At 34.7% G+C, this 21,727-nt stretch overlaps 1 protein-coding gene across 2 annotated transcripts; it reads right to left on the bottom strand.

The window, feature by feature from the left end:
* Positions 1 to 515: 515 nt before the first annotated feature.
* Positions 516 to 19,144, bottom strand: LOC110097099. Of its 2 annotated transcripts, XR_003700734.1 has the most exons (8): positions 18,888 to 19,144; positions 18,424 to 18,490; positions 18,265 to 18,326; positions 18,089 to 18,178; positions 17,877 to 17,998; positions 15,685 to 15,739; positions 916 to 1,480; positions 516 to 817 (listed from the first exon to the last, which is right to left on the bottom strand). XR_003700734.1 is itself a non-coding variant. In XM_020823337.2 (7 exons), the coding sequence occupies exons 2-7, from the start codon at positions 18,488 to 18,490 to the stop codon at positions 1,271 to 1,273; spliced, it is 606 nt and encodes a 201-aa protein (XP_020678996.1). In that variant the 5' UTR covers positions 18,888 to 19,144; the 3' UTR covers positions 516 to 1,270. The 2 variants fall into 2 exon arrangements, 1 of the variants encoding a protein (XP_020678996.1); XM_020823337.2 differs by having other exon boundaries at positions 516 to 1,480.
* Between the last annotated feature and the right edge of the window lie 2,583 nt (positions 19,145 to 21,727).

Here is a 21,727-nt window from a genome sequence, read left to right as displayed (position 1 = left end):
ATATGTTAGAAATTCTTCTTTATTCTTATTACTGCATGGTACTAAGTTTCAAAAACTCTTTGAATAATTGAAGGGAATGAAAGTAAGTTTTTGAGGCACTTAAATGAAAGAATTTAGAATTCACATTAATAACTAAGATGATAATATCAAATGTAAGAGAATCAATTGTAAATAGGTCTTTAAGATCAAATGATATGAGGCTAGACTCATTGATAATCATTTCACTCTGAAAGAATGGTGGGACTCTAATGAGATCTTTTTTCTCTAGCTTAAAAAACAGACCATTTTAAAATTAGTATGGTAATTACTTGCATTATAATATCAAATGTAAGAGAATCAATTGTAAAATTTAGCTTATTATAACTTAGACTTGCATTACATGGATGTGGAACCTATTTTCAAAATGAGAATTTATATAAATAAATATAAATGGAGCAGCCTGAGGAAATTTTTAAATGAAAGAAGCAAACTCATTGTGTCAAAATTTTAGGAGTCAATATATGCATTAAAACAACTTCGGTTAATAATATCTTGAATCAATTGCTTGAAGTATTCCAGCAAAAATCAAGTGGCAAATTTTCACCTGCCTTGAAATTGATGCAAAGATTACAATAAATAAAATATTAGATTACAAGCCTCAACCTTGCAGTGTATTTCATGAGAAAACACTTTTTATATTCATATGAGATGTCCATCACTATTGAATATGTCATGGAAAAATTATTCTGTGCGGTCCGGTCGCCGGACGGCATCTGAAGACGAGTCAGAGCACGTCACATCACTTTTTTGTTGCGTACCAACGCGCTCTGATTTACCTCTGAACGCAAAAAATAATTTCTCTAATATATGAGGAATCAGCAAGATCTTCACCTACATTGATAGATCATAAGATGTTAAATGGGCTAAAAAAGCCACCTTAATCCAAGCAGAGCCAGAAGAAATCACACGTTATGAACTTAGATATGATCAAAATGCAAAACCAGATTCCCTGATAACGTTAAGCTGAATAAAATCACTCGATACCAGGGGAAAAAATTTTATAAGGAATCGAAAACGAATTTATATTATATCATAAGAAAACAAAAATGGGAGATTTCGCTGCAACCCTAAATGTGCATCAAACTGCCATTGGAATGTGTTTTATCAGGAGAATAAAAGTCAGAGATAAGTTTCCTATACTTTCCTGCTAACAACATAAAGAGAAGCCTAAAGGCATAGGCCCTGAAAAATGGATGGAAAAGAAGGGGTTCAACAACAAGGATCTGGAATTTCATCTGATAAATTCTCCAAAGCCATCACCAGCTCGGGCTCCAGCAGCAGCATTTGCAGCACCATAAAGTCCTCTCTGCTGCCGCCGACCACGCCGACCCTGTCCGGCGAACTGTCCGCGGCTGCGAGCCAGCTCCAGGGAGATCGTTCGTATCCTCTGCTCCTTGAGATCTGAGAAAAGAGCATCCAAGGTTTTTGGTTTCTGCTTATCCTGCACATTTGATAAGAGCAAATAATTACAAAGGTAAAAACAAAATAACAAAGGTAGTGCGTAACTGGATGAGTATATTTATAAAGCCACCAAAAAAGAAGACAAAGATAGCGCACAACTACACTTCATAGCGCCACTGGAATGACAATAATATCTGTTAATTTTTGCTTCCTTGCAAATCTCTGCATGCTTCCTTGCAAATCTTTGCATGCTTAGTTTGCATAAAATGACTGAATTTTCATTTAAAAAAAATCAAGAGCATTAAATATCATTTCAAACCATTAGATCTTAAAAAATCCTACAAAAAAGTAATAGGCACCCTCTTCAAGACCATAAGACTGTCCAACACCGAAGAAACTAAGCTTACACCATAAGCACTTGCTTGAGACACAAAAAAGTGAGATAGTTAAATTACTTAGAAATTTATTGAATTTGCAGCCTTGTGTTTTATAACTTAGCACATCAGATTCATAGAAAATATTAGAAATGACCTTTCTTTATTAAATTTAAAAGAAAATTTGCCTCTTAACTGGATACAATGGAGAAAAAAGATTCATGTAGCCAAATGTTGTTGTTTTTGTATCAAATTCTTCCTCTTCGTCTGCAAAATTTACTAATCTAGGAATTGAAGCTCTATCACACATGTTGGGCCTAACAAGTTTTCAAAGAGCATCCCTATTTCTCCAATTCTTGAAGATCTTTTCAAAGTACTCCAATATTAAATTAACATTATGAAAATTTAACTTGTCTTTCACAATGCAAATTGACACCCATCTCTCAAAGAAATAAGACACAGCTTAGCTCACTTCCTACTTGCCCAATGTTAATTTATTGATAAACATTTTTGCTCAACAAAAACAAAATTTGAAACAAAGAGATCTTAGGGATAATTATAAAGTTTACTTAAATTATCTTATGGCTTAAGAACAAGCATAAATTTTGTTATAAATTCTACCATATTAATTTGCACCAGAACCAAAAGTTGATTTAATTTTCACCCCCATAAACTCCTATAAAATAGAGTATAAAACTTGAATGTGTGCATGCTTGCAAATGAGGTTAAAATCTCGATTTTTTTTTTTTAATTTCCAAAATCCATGATACAAAATGACATTTCCCAAAACAGCCGCCATATTCATTCAAGGCAAATCACAGAGAGTTGGGTTAGGAGCGTAAGGGATTTATAACCATGTTTAACAGTGAAAGATTATTGATTACAACAAGATAAGCGTTCATCAATCAATAGCCAGAACTATTTACAAAAGAATTGGACTTGATTTATCATTAGGGTTAAGAGAATTAATACCATAGTTCATGAGATTAGATCCTATCGAGTTTTGCCAAATTGTTCAGATGTTTAATTGACAAAGTTAAGACTTGTAATTATGAAATTTGAGCTTAAAAACCCAATTAACCTAATTGAGGTTTAAATCCCTATAATTAATTTTAATAAACTCTCCTAATTAAACCTAAGGTAAAACTATTACCAACAAATAAATCAATTGTAAGACTTTATAATCAATTTCAATAATGCAAAAAAGCACATTATAGCCCATAGTATATAGTAGCACCCACAGGTGATTTTTGTATGACAAGGTGCAATGAAGCAAAAATGGCCAGCACCATATGTGCATATCTCATAGTCTGCTACTTTATTTTTTACTTTATTAATTTATTTATATTGCACATATGAATTTAAAAAATGTGTCAGATGCTAGCTATAGCCATATTCCATGCATCATTTTTTTAGTGATCTAAGCATTCATATTTCTCAAAAAATTTCTCTCTAACTAACTGACTTGCCCTCTCTTAGATAATTTTATTTTGCTCGTCTTATGGATACAAGTACTTACGAAACACCTCAAAAAATATAAATATAATCAAATATGATAGATAAACTATCAAACATATTTCAAGAATTAGCTAATGATATGCTCAAGTTTTAACTAACTATGATTGCTAAAGGGTATGCATCATGCATCCACTTCCCGTTTAACTTTATTCATGATTTACTTTTCTTGTTGTTTCACCATCATTTACTATTAAAGATAAAATATTGAATGAATGAACAAAGATGTTAGATAAAGAATGATTTTTACAAGTTTTAAGCCATGAATCTAAAATGTTTGTTACAAAGTTGACTGAACCTATTTCCTACTTTTGTTGCTTCACCCCTCTATTCCAAACTCATTGGGTCTTCACCTAAATTGTAAAATGTCATGAACTCCTATATTATTCTAAACTGTAAAATGTCATGAACTCTTATATGAAAACCTAAGTTCTGCATTTTCAAACGTACTTGTCATCTCAATATAGGCCTATAGGATTCTGACATGTAAAATGCTAAGAGAAATGCATTGAACTAACAAGTAGTGAAATTAATCTCTCTTACAATAGAAGATTAATCAAAGTTAAGCCATGAATTTTCCACCCAAATTTGTGGGACAACAATTGATTAGTTAAGCCATGAATTACCCAATTGATGCGTGTTATGTATGATGCGGACATCTGACGGTGGACATTAAAGAGATGACGATCAACGGCTTAGATCCCTCCATTTTATCTTAGTTTTTTAATTGCATTTTTTATTTAATTATGCATTTTCCATTTTTACCCTTACTTAAGGGTCTTGTCTAATGTAAGCCCAAGGGGAAAAGTTGTGTTTTGGTTTCTTTTAAGACCTATATATAGAGGTCATTGCTCTTGTATTAGATCAATGATGAATTAATAAAAAAATTGTTTCTGCAATTTGTTCTTGAGAGCGATGGGAATTCTTAGGAGAGTGGAAGTCCCTATGTAAGCGCAATGAACTATCCACCAGTCGCAGGATGTGTCCGGGCTCATGGTTGATGTCCCTTAGTGAAGGGCAACGCATCACCCGTCAGCCACAGGAAGTGTTCGGGCTCACGGTTTATTTTCTCTCTAATCCCTCACCTGCTCCTTTAACCGCCGAGTAAATCTTCCTTTAGTCATCGGCTTTCTACCTCCCATCCTCTTCCCCACCACCGGCCACCCACCACCTTTCCTTTTCAGCCGTCGGCCACCACCCTCCCCCAACTGCCAGTCTCCTCCCCATCTCCACCGTAAAACCCCACCAACCGCCACCTTCTCCACCAAGCCGCCACTTCCCTTAACCCTCTCATCCTAGTTTTCTTCTTTCCTATTTGGATTTGTTTTAATTTTGGAAAGTTTTTTAATTTAAATTTTAAATCTTTTCCTAAATTAGTTTCTTATTTTAGGAAAGTATTCCAATCAAAGTATCAAACATATTTCAAATTCCAATAGGATTTGATTTAAATACTCCCTCCTAATTTAAGATTCCCCACTTGGAAAACTTTAAATCACCAAATTAAGAGGCCCATTAATTTTCCCCTAATTAAGCCTCCAATCCCACCAATTACTTCCACCTCTATGGCTAAATTAATTTAAGCATTTTGAATTTAATTCCCTCCTATTTCAAATTCAAAATTCTGAAATTGAATTTCCCTCCAAAAGCTGCCGCCCAACCCAAACCCTACCTACTCCTCCTGGCTGTCGGCTTTAACCCCGCCCTTTTCCCTCCTAAATTTATTCTTTCCTAAATTAAGTCGTTTTAATTTTGGTTAGTTTTTGAATTCAAATTCAAACGAATTTGAAATTTCAAATTCTTTCCTAAATTATTTAGTTTAATTTTGGAAAGTCTTCTCTCAATCAAGAAATGATTAAATCTAAAATTGATTGGGAATCAATTCAAAATTCCTATATTCATCGAACCTAGTCACGTCTTCCTACATTCATCGAACCTAGACACTTCTCTCCCCTCCTTTGGTCGGCCCCCATCTCTTTCTCTCCCTCCTAAATTAATTAATTCCTCAATTGGATATCCACCCAGGGAAATTAATTAACCAAGCCCCCCTTCGAGAGTTCTATATCAATGTATAAGGAGGATTGACTTCACACAAAAAAAGCAATTTACCAAACCCCTGGTATTTATGAAGCTATTGAAATTACCTTAGACAAGAAATCCAAAATTATACAAACACTTCAGTTATTTGTTTGATAATACTTAAGTATGATATTGCATCAAAAAGCAACCTTAGGCACAAAATAATGATGTGAAGTAAGAAAAACAAATGGCATACACAAGGCCATAAATGACTTACAAACATCAACAGCAATGCTACTGCACCAATAGAGAGCCAACACAATGTCCATTTGGTCCCAAACTCAAGCTCACTTAATCACTTTCATTGATCAAGGATTGTGAATTTGGCTTGAAGGTCAAAGATTGCTAAAAAATAAGATTACTACTTTCTCAAATCAAACTCAAAAAGCTAACTAATGAGCCAAACATAGCTCAAATTAATCTTGATTTGAGCTACATCCCAAATTAGATCAAGCTAGCTCGAGATGGGATAAAAGTATAAAACAATTTATGCTTGTATGTAAAAGTACATACATATACACATGTTTATGTATTTATTTAGATTTGAATGAATATACAACACATTAGAAAAAGAACTTTCCATGGACGATTTTCAACGTGAATCAAACTAAACGAAGTTAACAAACTATGTCTGACTCAAATCTAGGTCAAATCGAGCAATTGGCTTCTGAGTCATTCGTTTCATGATCAAATCTACTTGTGGTCTGATTGTCAATGTCCCTAAATAGACCCCAAGCAATCCAAGATGACTGAAATGTGCCTCCAATGGAAGCAATTTATCAAAAAAAAATTATCATAATATCTCAAGGAGTTGACTCAAACGCATATAGTGTCAACCTGATTGATTATGAAGCTAGGCCAAGGACTGATGCATGCCCGTCAGCAGGCCTTGAAGTATATAAATGCCTAAAAGAAGTAAGTAGTAGACATATAAAATGGAATGAGTATCTTTAATATTGCACCTTCGTCTTGAAGCATATGCATGGCATTCAAAATAAACCAGTGGATGCACTATCCCAAATTTTCTTGATTTTTACTTCTATGTAGATTAATGTACCTAATTTTAAGAGAATTTGACAGGCTTGAACTTTCATTTAATTCATCACAATCAAATTACTGTCATATATTCCTTAAGCTACTATTATGGTTTCAGATGGATATATACAAGTAGTAGGAGGGAATATACAATCTCAGAAGTCAGGACCTCACTTCAAGATCATATTTTTTGGGAAATGCATGTTGGTGGCATAGAACACATTCTTCGAGATATATCATACATTTACTTAAATATAGGCTTTAGTAACCTAGGGGACACTACTGTAGATTTTAGTCTATGCCGTGCATGTCATGGAAAAAATTATTAAACATGTTGGTATATATGGCTTCTCTTCTTATCCCTTCAACTATCAAGCTTGATTTATGATAGGAAACACTTGAAGATTTTAAGTAAATCCTATCAATCTCGGGAAAACAGCGAGAAATTTCTTCCAACCTCTAATGAAAACCCAAGAAAATTGTAATTTTATTGCAAGAAATCAAATTGAACGGAAAAAAAAAAATATCAAGATACAAATGATCCTCTATTCGAGAGGAACAATCTCTCCCAAATCTCTAGACGCCGCTAGAGCCCAAAAAAATCTAAGAGATCTCAAATTTCAGCCAAATTCAAGATGCCCTAACCCTAGGAAAACAAATTACTTAATGCATACAATCCAAAAGGAAATCTCTAAACATTCGAATTTCCCTCCTAACTCCCTAAAAAATCCTTCCTAAACTACTCTATAGGCTCCTGCGATTCAAGCGGTATACAGGAGAGGCGGAACTCTTCCGCCTTGTTCCGCCTGAGCCGATCCTGTGTGGACCTGCTGGACCGGTCCAATGGATCGGTCTAACAATACTACCCTCCCAAAAACCCACCTTGTATGCAAGGTGGAAAGATGACACCCTCCTCCATTCCCTCTTCAACACACACGTTAAGAACATGAAGAGTTCGATCCTTACATCTGTGCCCCAACCAATACCTCTCTTCACATCTGAAACAAAGCCCCTTCGCCCTTTTCTCCTGTAATTCCATTTTTGTGAGCTTCTTGAAGTTACCCATAAGTCTTACTCCCACAGTCTTCTAGTTCAAAGTCTCCTGAAAAATACCTAGTATCGGATTCTTGGGTACCAGAAAATTGGTGGTCCTCATGTTCAGACCTCCTGAGCTGCTTCCTCTCATCTCTCTCTCAAGGTGCCTCTGATCCTCCACCAATTGAGCTAGCTCCATAGCCTCTCCAAAATCACAAGGCCTCATTATTCTAATCGTTGCCCAAATCTCTGGTGTCAGTCCCTTCATAAAATTTTCCTCTAGCACTGTCTAAGGAAGATGATCCAATCGGCTAGCAAGATACTCGAATCTCTCCCGGTATTCCATCATTGAACCCTCCTATGTCAACTGCTCGTAGAAGTCTCCTCCCCTGCCAGTTCGGAAACATTCTACCAAACAATCCTTTAATTCTCTCCAACTCCGTATGGGTCGTCGCATATCCCTCCACTGGTACCAAGAAAAAGCCTTCCCTTCCAAACATAGGCCCGCTGTCGTCAGACTCTCCTTCTCTGTCAACCCATTGACGGCGAAATATCTTTCTAACTTGTAGATCCACCCGTACGCATCCTCCCCCTCAAAGATTGACATCTTCAGTTTTCTCACCCTCGGATCACCTCCGTTTCCTTTGTTCCCCACCATAATTTACCATTCTCCAAGGGGGTGGTTACCCCAAGTGTCCCTATCATCCCTTCTACGCTCATACCCAAACCTTTCTTCAAACTCTCAATCTCCTTTCAAATTCAGCACCCCTTATATCATAATAAATCCCACTCCTTTCAATTCTAGCCCTCCTTCGGTCATAATTACCCCTTTCCTTTTCAAATTATGCTCCTCTCCTCTCAAATTCAATACCCCTTTGTTCATGCTTCACCTCCTCACACTTCTCACCATACCATCTACCCGGCTTCTCCATAGGAACAGGCTCTAGGGAAGGCATTCTCTCTTTTCCTTTTTGAATCTCCACCTCCTGATTTTCCCTTTGACTTATTGTATTAGAGTTTTCCCTGCTTCCTGGGCTGTTGGAGGCTTCCCTCACGGACATCGCCTTTAACGATACTGTTTCGGATTGGCCCTCGAGCAACTCCTTCAACATCTCACCCAAGCTAGAAAAATTCTCATCCATCTTCTCGTGGATGGATGAAATGTAACTTTTGACATCTAAAAATTGAGTGTGTAGTCTGAAATTTCAGTTTTCAATTGTGTGATCTCCTCTTCCAAACCTCTATCTTTCTTCCGACCATAGGAACTTGGATTTAGGCTCCAATAGCATGAGTCGCAAGTTTGACGCAAACTTTGGCCTCCAATCAGCAAAAGCAACACGATCGGACATGGAACACAACGAAATTCAGCGAGGAAGACTTCTATTTCAGCCTAGAAAATTTGCTTTGATATCAATTTGATATGAAACACTTGAAAATTTTAAGTAAATCTTATCAATCTCGGGAAAACAGCAAGAAATTTTTTCCAATCTCCAATAAAAAACTAGAGAAAATTATAATTTTATTGCAATAAATCAAATAGAACGGAAAGAAAATACCAAGATACAATTGATTCTCTATTTGAGAGGAGGATCTATCTCTCCCAAATCTCTAGACAGCACTAGAGCACAAAAAAACCTAAGAGATCTCAAATTTCAACTAAATTCATGATACCCTAATCCTACGGAAATAAAATATTTAATGCATACAATCCAAAAGGAAATCTTTAAATAGTCCCTATATTTAAATTTTCCTCCTAACTCCCTCAAAATCCTTCCTAAACTGCTCTATTGGCTCTTGTGGTTCGAGCGGTGTACAGGAGAGGTAGAACTCTTCCGCCTTTGTTCCGCATAAGCCGGTCCCAAGTAGACCAGCTGGACCGGTATAACAATTTATCAATCAATAGTGTATCAAGGTTGTTTACAATTATCAGGAGCCGTGATAATAAGTTGTTCGAGGAAGATTGCTTTTCTAGAAAAATGGCTTCCATGCTCAAAGACCATTGATAATTGATACATCATATGTAACAAACTTTCCTCAAGGGATTAACCAAAATACATGGGCTGCCCAAGACCCTATTATTTGAAAAATTCCTTCTTATTTCTAGAAATCTTTAAGAAGATTGTTGGATGCTATAATTAAGTTTTCATCAGTCTTTCAACATTAATTTGATAAAAATTAAATTAGTAAATAAAAAGCTATGAGATCCACTCATATATTTGTTTGAAAAAATTTTAGGCAATTAGGATATCCATCTTCCCAACACTGAATTTGCATTGAATAGCATTATATGTAAATCTATAAATAAGATGCCATTTTGAGATTGTTTAGGGACTAAAACTAGAAATCATATAGACTTTCTCTTTAACATTGCATACATATTCTAATTTTGTTGCACCATTTGTGCAACATATACATGATTTGTACAATGATTTTAGAAAGCATATCGAATTGCATAATATGAAATATTTTGATATTGGGAGTGTTAAGTGCTCTTAGGTACAATGATTTTAGAAAGCATATCGAATTACATATCCCACAAAAGCCCAATTGATCATAGGATAATTACCATGAATCAAATCAAGCCACAACAAAACTAAACTATATGCAATCTTAAGCCTTTGTAGGCTCATTTCTATTTATGGATGAACACCTTGTTTAATTTGATTTATTTCATTAGGTTCATTTTTTTTCTTTTGGATTATATTAGATTTGAATTGATGGTTGGTTAGAATTGGATGAGATTTTATTTGCTTTCAAATAATTAGCCGCATATTAGTAAACCGCTTTTTTATGAATATGAACTAACAATTCCTGATTGATTTTTTATTGTTGAATGAACACAATATGCTTGTTTATGAGCCTAAATAAGAGCTCTTAGGTACATCGATCCAAATTGCATATTTAGTGTACAAAAGGCAGGCCTCTATCAAACAATTCAAGGATGACCAAGGAAGAACTATAAAAGTTAGCCCTCGAAATTTTGGATATGGATACTAAAATAAGAGTGTAGAGTTGATGCAGCACAATCTATTAATCAGGTAAAGTCGACCTATAAAAGCCCAATTGATTACAGGACAGTTACAATGAGTTAAATCAAGGCACAATAGAACTAAAATGAACAAATTTCCAAACCTTTTTAGGCTAATTTCTGCTTATGGATAAATTTCTCTTATTTAATTGATTTATTTTATTAGGCACGTTTTCTCTTTTAGATAATATTAAATTTGATTGTTAGAACTCGATAGGATTTGATTTGCTTTCAAATAATTGGCCTTCTCGTTGTAACCCTATTTATATAAACAATAACCTGAGATTTCTAATTGATTTGTTGTAGATGAATGAATGAAATTAATTGAGTGATATTAAGACCTAGGTTGTATAGGCCAATCAATCCAAAGCATATCAAATTGCATAATAATTAAATATTTTGTATATGGAATGTAGTTAGAAAAAGTTACTCAAAGTATAATGAAAGGTACTTTTTTTTCTGATTTGGAATATAACCACTGAATGCTTCACACAAATAGATATAAAAAATGCAATTCAAAGGCATGCGAATCCTATCTAATTAGTAGAAAAATCATACTTTAATGCCTATACCTCTTTAAATCTGCATACAAGTTACCTAATTAGTTTTATTTCAAACAATAAAATATATTTGCCCTATTAGAGAAAACATTAGAACTTTGAGAATTACAGTAGATTCTAATAGATAGAGGAATTTTTACCTACAAAGTCTACAATTATTGCTTCAATAGATCCCACATATTCCATTTCAACCTACCGTAAAATGGATGCTAGATAGTATCTGTCAATCAAGTATAAACTTGAAAGTTGAAAAAAATTATTGCTCATAAGTTTATAAATCCAGTGGATAAGAGCATGCCTACTTCAAACAATACTTAGGATGAGACCAAAAATGAACTATAAAGCTAGCTGCTACTTTTATTGACTACATAAAATATAACTCAACAGCATCATACGAACAGCAAACACTAAAACCACTAAGAACACAAAGACACTCAAAATCTTCTCCTGTAATTCCATTTTTGTGAGCTTCTTGAAGTTGCCACCAGTCTTACTCCCGCATTCTTCTCGTTCAAAGTCTCCTGAAGAGTACCCAGTATCGGCTTCTTGGGTGCCAAAAAGTTGGTGGTCCTCGTGTTCGGACCTCCTGAGCTGCTTCCTCCTCTCTCTCTCTCAAGGTGCCTATGATTCTCCACCAATTGAGCTAGTTCCATAGCCTCTCCAAAGTCACAATGCCTCATTATTCTAATCGCTGCCCAAATCTCTAGTGTCAGTCCCTTCATAAAATTTTCCTCTAGCACTGTCTTAGGAAGATGATCCAATCGACTAGCAAGATACTTGAATCTCTCCCGGTATTTCATCATTGAACCCTCCTATGTCAAGGCGAATAGCTGCTCGTAGAAGTCTCCTTCCCTGCCAGTTCATAAACATTCTACCAAACAATCCTTTAATTCTCTCCAACTCCGTATGGGTTGTCACATGTCCCTCCACTGGTACCAAGAAAAAGCCTTCCCTTCCAAACATAGGCCAGCTATCGTCAGACTCTCCTTCTCTGTCAACCCATTTAGCCTCTCCTTCTCCGTCAACCTATTGACGGTAAAGTATCCGTCCAACTACTAGATCCACCCATGAGCATCATCTCCCTCAAAAATAGGCATATTTAGCTTCCTAATCCTCAGATCTCCTCCATTCCCCATGTTTCCTCCCTAATTTCCCATTCTTCAAGGGGTGATTCCCCCAAGTGTCCCTATTATCCCTTCTATGCTCATACCCAAATCTTTCATCAATTCCCACATTCTCCTTTTAAATCCAACAACCCTTGGATCATAATAAATCCCTCTCCTTTCAATTCCAGCCCTCCTTCGGTCATAATTACCCCTTTCCTTTTCAAATTCCGCTCCTCCCCTCTCAAATTCAATACCCCTTTGTTCATGCTTCACCTCCTCACGCTCCTCACGCTTCTCACCATACCATCTACCCTGCTTCCCATAGGAACATGCTCTAGGGAATGCATTCTCTCTTTTCCTTTTTGAATCTCCACCTCCTAATTTTCACTTTGACTTATTATATTAGAATTTTCCCCGCTTCCTGGGCTATCAAAGGCTTTCCTCTCCTTCAACGATATTGTTTTGGATTGGCCCTCGAGCAACTCCAACATCTCACCCAAGCTAGAAAAATCCTCATCCATCTTCTCGTGGATGGATGAGATTTGACTTTTCACATCTGAAAATTGAGTGTGGAGATCTAAAATTTCAATTTTCAATTGTGTGATCTCCTCTTCTAACACCTCTACCTTTCTTCCTACCATAAGAACTTGGATTTAGGCTCCAATAGCAAGAGTCGCAAGTTTGACGCAAATTTTGGCCTCCAATCAGCAAAAGCAACACGATCGGACATGGAAAACATCAAAATTCAATGAGGAAGACTTCTATTTCAGCCTCAAAGATTTGCTTTGATATCAATTTGATATGAAACACTTGAAGATTTCAAAAAAAATCCTATCAATCTCGGGAAAACAACAAAACATTTTTTTCCAATCTCCAATAAAAAACCAGAGAAAATTATAATTTTATTGCAAGAAATCAAATAGAACGGAAAGAAAATACTAAGATACAATTGATTCTCTATTTGAGAGGAGGATCTATCTCTCTCAAATCTCTAGACACCACTAGAGCCCAAAAAAACCTAAGAGATCTCAAATTTCAACTAAATTCAAGATACCCTAATCCTAGAAAAATAAACTATTTAATGCATACAATCCAAAAGGAAATCTTTAAACAGTCCCTATATTTAAATTTTCCTCCTAACTCCCTCAAAAAATCCTTCCTAAACTACTCTATTGGCTCTTGCGGTTCAAGCGGTGTACAGGAGAGGTAGAACTCTTCCGCATTTGTTCCGCCTGAGCCGGTCCCGAGTGGACCAGCTGGACCGGTATAACAATTTATCAATCAATTGTGTATATCATGGGTGTTTAGAATTATCATGAGCCGTGATAATAACTTGTTGGTAGAAGATTGCTTTCTAGAAAAATGGCTTCGATGCTCAAAGACCATTGATAATTGATACATCATATGTAACAAACTTTCCTTAAGGGATTAACCAAAATACATGGGCTGCCCAAGACCCTATTATTTGAAAACTTCCTTCTTATTTCTAGAAATCTTTAAGAAGATTGTTGGATGCTATAATTAAGTTTTCATCAGACTTTCAACATTAAGTTGATAAAAATTTAAATTAGTAAATAAAAAGCTATGAGATCCACTCAGATATTTGTTTGAAAAAACTTTAGGTAATTAGGATATCCATTTTCCCAACACTGAATTTGCATTGAATAGCATTATATGTAAATCTATAAATAAGATGCCATTTTGAGATTGCTTAGGGACTAAAACTAGAAAGCATATAGACTTTCTCTTTAACATTGCATACATATTCTAATTTTGTTGCACCATTTGTGCAACATATACATGATTTATACAATGATTTTAGAAAGCATATCGAATTGCATAATATGAAATATTTTGATATTGGGAATGTTAAGAAAAGTACTCAAAAGTATAATGAAGGTGACTTTTTGTTCTGATTTGGATATACCCTGAATGCTTCACACAAACTAGATATAAAAAATTGCAATCAAGGGCATGCGATCCTATCTAATTAGTAGAAAAATCAACTTTAATGCTTACGTTTTAAATTGCCACAAGTTACGCTAATTAGTTTTATTTCAAACAATAAAATATATTGCCTTATTGAGAAACATTAGAACTTTGAGAATTACATGCTGATTCATAGATATGAGAGATTTTTTTACTACAAGTCTACAATTATTGCTTCAATAGATCCCATCATTCCATTTTCACCTACCTAAATGGATGCTGATAGTGTCATGTCAAATCAAGTTAAACTTGAAAGTTGAAAAAAATATTGCTCATAAGTTTATAGTCAAGTGGAAAGGCATGCCTACTTCAAACAATACTTGGATGGCCAAAAATGAACTATAAAGCTAGGCTGCTACGTTTTATATGACTACATAAATATAACTCAACAGCACATACTACACGCAGCACAAACCACTAAGACACTAAACACTCAAAAATCATCCCACAAAAGCCCAATTGATCATAGGATAATTACCATGAATCAAATCAAGCCACAACAAAACTAAACTATATGCAATCTTAAGCCTTTGTAGGCTCATTTCTATTTAAGGATGAACACTTTGTTTAATTTGATTTATTTCATTAGGTTCATTTTTTTTTTTTTTGGATAATATTAGATTTGAATTGATGGTTGGTTAGAATTGGATGGGATTTCATTTGCTTTCAAATAATTAGCCGCATATTAGTAAACCGTCTTTTTTATGAATATGAACTAACAATTCCTGATTGATTTTTTATTGTTGAATGAACACAATATGCTTGTTTATGAGCCTAAATAAGTGCTCTTAGGTACATCGATCCAAATTGCATATTTAGTGTACAAAAGGCAGGCCTCTATCAAACAATTCAAGGATGACCAAGGAAGAACTATAAAAGTTAGCCCTCGATATTTTGGATATGGATACTAAAATAAGAGTGTAGAGTTGATGCAGTACAATCAATTAATCAGGTAAAGTCGACCTATAAAAGCCCAATTGATTACAGGACAGTTACAATGAGTTAAATCAAGGCACAATAGAACTAAAATGAACAAATTTCCAAACCTTTTTAGGCTAATTTCTGCTTATGGATAAATTCCTCTTATTTAATTGATTTATTTTATTAGGCACGTTTTCTCTTTTAGATAATATTAAATTTGATTGTTAGAACTCGATAGGATTTGATTTGCTTTCAAATAATTGGCCTTGTCGTTGTAACCCTATTTATATAAACAATAACCTGAGATTTCTAATTGATTTATTGTAGATGAATGAATGAAATTAATTGAGTGATATTAAGACCTAGGTTGTATAGGCCAATCAATCCAAGTTTTGCAAAGGCCTCCCAAAAAAAAAAAAGTAATGGTGGTGAAACAAATCATTCATCATAGGCATTCACTAAAAAATAATAAATAGATAACTTAATGAATTAATTAAATGAAGCATTCACATAGTACATGGCCTAAAAGTTTTCCTAAGCAATTATTGAATAATAAAATATGTCACAAATCCAGATTTGTAGTAGGATAGACAGAAGAAGCTAACCTTTCTAACAATATTTCCATCACCAGCATCCCTTCGCATAGAAGCAGCTGCAAACCTGCATAACACGACCAATGATTGTCTTGGAAAATAAAATTTCGGTGAAGCATATTTTCCATGACTAATTGAGAGAAATTTCACCCAAAATGCAATAGCAAACCAACCCAAATTCAGAAAGAGCTTACCGCCTTCATATGCAAAAATTAAAGTTCTCTATAATGATAAGAAAACCATAATCAGCTAGAGAGTGAAATTAAGCCCCACGTCAACAAGAATGCTCCGGACAATATGGAATTTCTTATAAGACCATAATGGAAAAAAAAAATTAAAAACCGGTTGATGTGATATACTGATATGCTCCATCATATGTAACCAGCCCAAAATATTTGCTAGGAAATAAATCTCAGAGGATATTTACAAACCAACTATTCCTCAACACAAACTATACAGATATCGCTGGATTGCTCTGTAACTTCCTGTAACACCTATGGTGATTCTCAAAGTGAGAGACTGCAGACAATGATTCTCCGCCGAAGCACGTTTCCATTCAGAAACTAAAACTGAGAATTGTATGGGACAAGATGTTTATCAGTTTAAATCAATAGCCTGTTTCAAACATGGTTGCAAGGTCAAGATGAACCTGACTCCAATATCTGAAAATAACCCATTATTTTTTTCCATTTTACTATCTGTAAGCTCTTCACACCAAAATCTTCAACAATTGAAATTGATAGTCGTTTCAGCAGTATCATCTTCTTAAAATATCACCATTCTCTTTGGAATAAACCTCCAGTCAAAAGGTTATAATAAAGCAAAGGAAAAATATAAATCCTTTTCAAAGTGCTTGATCCCAATGTGGGCTGCAACGATGAAGCAGAAAGGACAGATCTGCAAGTACAGCTGTTCAAGATCCAAGAGGGCGTCCTCTATAAAGTCAATTTGCAGTAAAATTCCAGTCAACTGCATGCGTCCAACTAAATCTCACAAGCAAAATAATAAAATTGGCCTATTCATACAGGAAGATTGTCCAACCAATGCATGACTTCAGGTCTTTCATTTAAAAACTACAATCAAATTATAAGACATTCTGACATGATAGAACAAGTACTCTCAAGAAGTTTCAGAATTTTCTATGTATATGCTAAATCCCGTAAAGTACTACATAACTGATCCCTAAATGATACCCTTAACCTGGCATATAACGACAGGCACAACTACCAACAAATGCTCTTTTTCGGCCTGCCGCAAAATGCATCCTTTTCATGATTTCCACATTATGATAGAGAAATGTTGCAACCAATATATGCATTCTTGTGTGATGTCAAATCAAAAATCAACAAGCCCTCAACCCAAATCTAGATGTGAAATCCCAGGATGGTTGAAACTGATGAAGAAATATAAAAAATGTCAAACCTGCTCTACTACAACTGTAATAGATATCCAGTAAAATGTTGCAACCAGTATGTGCATTCTTGTGTGATGTCAAATCAAACAACAAGCCCTCAACCCAAATCAAGATGCAAAACCCCAGGATGGTTGAAACTGATGAAGAAATATAAAAAATGTCAAACCTGCTCTACTAGAACTATGATAGATATCCAGTAAAGTGTGTTGTCATCTACCAAAATAAACACTTATACCAGGCTTAAAAGCAGCAGTCATCCAGAAACTTATTGAATCTGAAAAATAAAAGCACTTCCAAAATTTGCACGCAGGGTGGTCACAATAAACCTCACATTCCCATCAATCTTCTTCATTCAATACATACACTTACTGCAAATCTTATAAATCTAAGACTGCATTTACACTCTGAAAATGTGTATTTGCAGTAATTCATCATAGCAACTTGTCACAACAAACCCAATTTTGAACCTCAAGATCCTGAATTTCTTCAACAGGAAGCATGATGGATTTTTTTTCTAAACCTTTGGGCAAACCAAATATCAATTCAGATATCAATGAGAACAAAACCATTCATACAACAATAAAATATTCAAAGAACTGCAATTTCAGCAAACTTTTCAATCGGATGGTCCACATATGATTTGCGCATGCATAATTCAAATGCATGTATGTTTCCATCATTTACATAAAAACCAGGAAATACCTAAACAAAAAAGCAAACAAGACAAGATATTAAAGACTAAAAAACAGTACTTCTGCTGTTGAAACAATGACAATGGAATAAATCTAACCTCTGCTTGCTTGGATAGGCCACCCTATTGCGAATAGTTGCACCGACGCCCCTTCTTGCAGCCGCAGTCGTCACTGGGAATTGACTCCTTTTAAAGCTTGTTCTTCTCTGGGAAAGCACACCCTAGAAGCAAAAGCCCCGTATAGATAAGATACTATATGGAATATCATGTGGACGGAAAAAAGGAAACATTCAGTACAAGCCCTATAGTACCTGTCTTATGGATGATCTAGAATTCATAAACCTCTGAACCTTGTAGTTACGTTGTATTCCACGATCATTCATGAATCTTTGGCTTTTATTCTTTACACAGGAGAAAAATAATCTTCTTATAATTTGATGTGCAAACCTCATTTTGTAAAGCAAGAAAAAAAGACAAGAACACTTACAGTAGTCCTAGAAGCCTGTTTGCCTTTGAAGGAAGCCTTCTTGGACATTTTGATAATATCATCTGATAAGAAAAAAAAAACGAACCCGTTTATAGCTGCAGTTAAAAATTTTATTTAAAAAAAAAAAAGAAACAATTTACATTACCATCATAAACATACCTAAAGCCATGTCCATTTTTTTCTCGGTTAATGCGATTGTCGCAGTGGAAAGTGCATTGGCTGCCATCTAGATGATATTCAAAAACCGAGATTAAAAGTTACAGTGGTAAGGAACTAGAAAAATATATGTCAATGGAAAAACCCGAATTGAAAGCAAATGTGATCTTTCAACTAAAAAATTCCACCGCACAATAAAGAATGTCAAATCCCTTTCAAGAATTCTTCTTGAAAATACCGCAGCGCTTAAACATAAAGTTCATTTATCTCAATTACCGTCACTAGAACTTGGTCAAATTTCCACCTTTTGATAAATACTGTTAAATTAGTATACGAAGCACAATGAAAAAACATGGCATCGAATTTAAAATTCACGAAGCACTAAACCAACCAAAATACGCCAAGAAAAAGCCATATATTTTATCAAACGTAACGAAAGGCGAGACCAGCTGAACAAAGGTTCTTACCGCAACGCAACACGAGAAACTCCTTCCTTTCTCAAGAAAACTAGGGTTTCCGAAAAGGAATTCCAATTATCCGATTCTTCAACCGCGGTCAACCTCAGAAATTAGTGCTTCAAAGAAACAAGCGGGGAAGACAGAGAAACCCTAGGAGGCAAGACTCCCTGGCATCTAGCTAAGCCAACTCGCACCAGATCCCCGCTCAGCAGCTTCGACTCTCGCTCTGCCCTAAAAGCCTATCTTGAACTTCCTGCTCCGACGACGCCGTCGGTCGAGTATTAGTAGTTACCAGTCGGTCGAATGTCGGTTCTGCTAGCGGATCTTCAGATATGATCAAACCCGAAACCCGAAACCCGAAACCCGAGCCAACAACATTTATGGTATTGGCCTATTGGGATGTGAATATAAAATGTATTTCTCAAAAATTAAAAAAAAAAAAGTTAAAAACATCAAACCCTAAGGATGAAAACCATGGAGCTTCTTACATTAAGCAGTAAATGAGATTATTTAATATTAAAAGATTTTCATACATAGCACTTAAAATATTAATATTTATATAATTAACATCTAAATTTTATTATTTATCCAATCTAGGACTCTGCAACAAAGATAACTATTTCATTCGATCCGATACAAACATGCTCGATCAAGATCTGGATGGTCAGAGATGGAAGAGATAGTCATAAATGGAAGAGATGACCGAAGATGGAAGATGAGGCAATGTCGACAAATTTAGGTTGAGGAGGATAATGTGATGAAGTCAAGCAAGATGAGAGCTGAATTTTTTTTGCTTTTTTTGCGAGGCGATGTCCTAGATGGAGGTGGCCAATATCCAAGACAAAGTTCTAACCATAGCGCATTAAAGGAGGTAGCAGAGATTTGTCAATGATGATCTTAGCGATATTTAGGTTTTTATAATGGGGCGGATCTAGGAGTCATGACGAGTGCTATAGGAGACTAGTAGTGTATTTGGTGTTGGAGGCGATGAAATTCAGCAGTATGCTCGGTGATGGATTCATCCAGCGGAATGCCAGGTGATGGAAGAAACGGAGACAGTGTGGGTCGTAAAGAGAGAGATGTGCAAGTTTTGATTTTATTTTAATAGTGTGAATATTATTTTATATTTTATGTATGTAATCTCTTTTAATATTGCTAGTATAAATGCACATGCACTATGTGCATAAGAATAAATTAAAAAATAAAAATATAGATATTATAAAATTTAATATTATTTTTATTTAATTACATGAATATATAAATTTATTTATATTACTCGCATAAATTTTTCGGTTAAGAAAGGTAGGGGTAGACCTAAAAAGACTTGGTTAGAAAATATTAGGAATGACCTTTCTTTATTAGATTTAAACGATAATTTGACTTTTAATAGGACACAATGGAGAAAAAGGATTCATGTCATACATGAACTTTAAGATTTTGTTTAGGACTTTTTTTAAAAAAAAAAAAAAAAACTTTCTAAAAGTAGTTTTTTAGTACTAAAATTTCAAGTTCAAAAATTTTTTTTAGTGAAAAACAACTTTAAAAAATAGTAAGAAAGTCATCTCAAATGAAGCCTGAGGCTAAGGCTTCATTTGATTCAGCTTTCTTATTGCTTCTTAAAAAAATAATTTAGTATAAATTAAAATTTTTATACTAATTTTTTTAAAAAAAAATAGTAAAAAAGTTATCTCAAATGAAACCTAAATTAGACTATCTCATTGCACATGTATTTATGGGCACATGATCCAATTGGACCAAAAAACATGTTTTATTTCTTGAAATAGGATATTAAGATAAGGTTGAATATATAAAAAAAAAAAAAAATTTAAGGGTTGATAGAAAATTAAATAAAAAAATTATGGGCAAAAGTTAAAGAAATAATAAGAGGCAACACCATAACACATATTCTTGATATGAAAGCCTATAAGATGGCTATAAAAGTAATCATTTTGCTCATATTGGATGCTTAATGTCTCTCACATTGGAGAGAAAAATGAAATGGTTGAACAATTTTCTTCTTGATGCTTTCCTTTACTAAATAAATAAAACATAACAGGTCAAATGGTAAAAGAGGGCACCTCTTAGTTTCCTTTTGAAGGAAACTTTGCAAATCATACAATAATGGGAAATTGCATTTTAAGGAAACCATTGATATGAAAGAATTGATGAGAAGAATGTGACTATGAATGACAATTTTTTAGAAATTGAGGGTACCTACATCATGAATAAACGAGGAAAAATTTTTATTTTAAGTTAAATATATAATATTAGCAAAGAATGAATATATTTTGCTAGTAATCGCCATTATTGTATCTTAGAATATTCACGGAGTTAGAGACATATAAAGTTAGCATTCTAGTCTTGTATGAAGACCCAACACACAAATAGATAAAAGAGTATGGTGCAATATTCATAAAAAATACCAAAGTTTTTACGTGAAAAAATATGAAAAGGGGAAAAATCGTGGGGATTTGGTCTAATTTGAATGAATCTACTAGTATTGATAATTGATTACAAATAATATCATTCTTCGGAGGAGGGTGATGACTTAATGTAGTAAATACATATTGTATAGAGCTTGTTATATGATAGTTATTCTTAAAAGAGTGTTGACATATCTGTTTGGTCAGTAGAACTGTAGTCGAGGGGCGACGGTGGTCTGAGGGACCGTAGTCAGTGGTCGACAATGGTCGAAGAGACCATAGTCCACAGGTGACAATAGTCATATAGACCATAATCGACGAGCTACTATGGTCGAAAGGACTATGGTCCGGTAACCGTTGATGAAAAGACTGTAATGTAGTGATGATAATTGGAAGGATCATAGTAAGGTAATAGTAGTCGAAAGG

Source organism: Dendrobium catenatum, unplaced genomic scaffold, assembly GCF_001605985.2.
Source record: "Dendrobium catenatum unplaced genomic scaffold, ASM160598v2 fragScaff_scaffold_54, whole genome shotgun sequence".
Lineage (NCBI taxonomy): Eukaryota > Viridiplantae > Streptophyta > Magnoliopsida > Asparagales > Orchidaceae > Dendrobium > Dendrobium catenatum.
The sequence above is the reverse complement of the archived record's forward strand: the minus strand, read 5'-3'. Positions and strand labels throughout refer to the sequence as shown.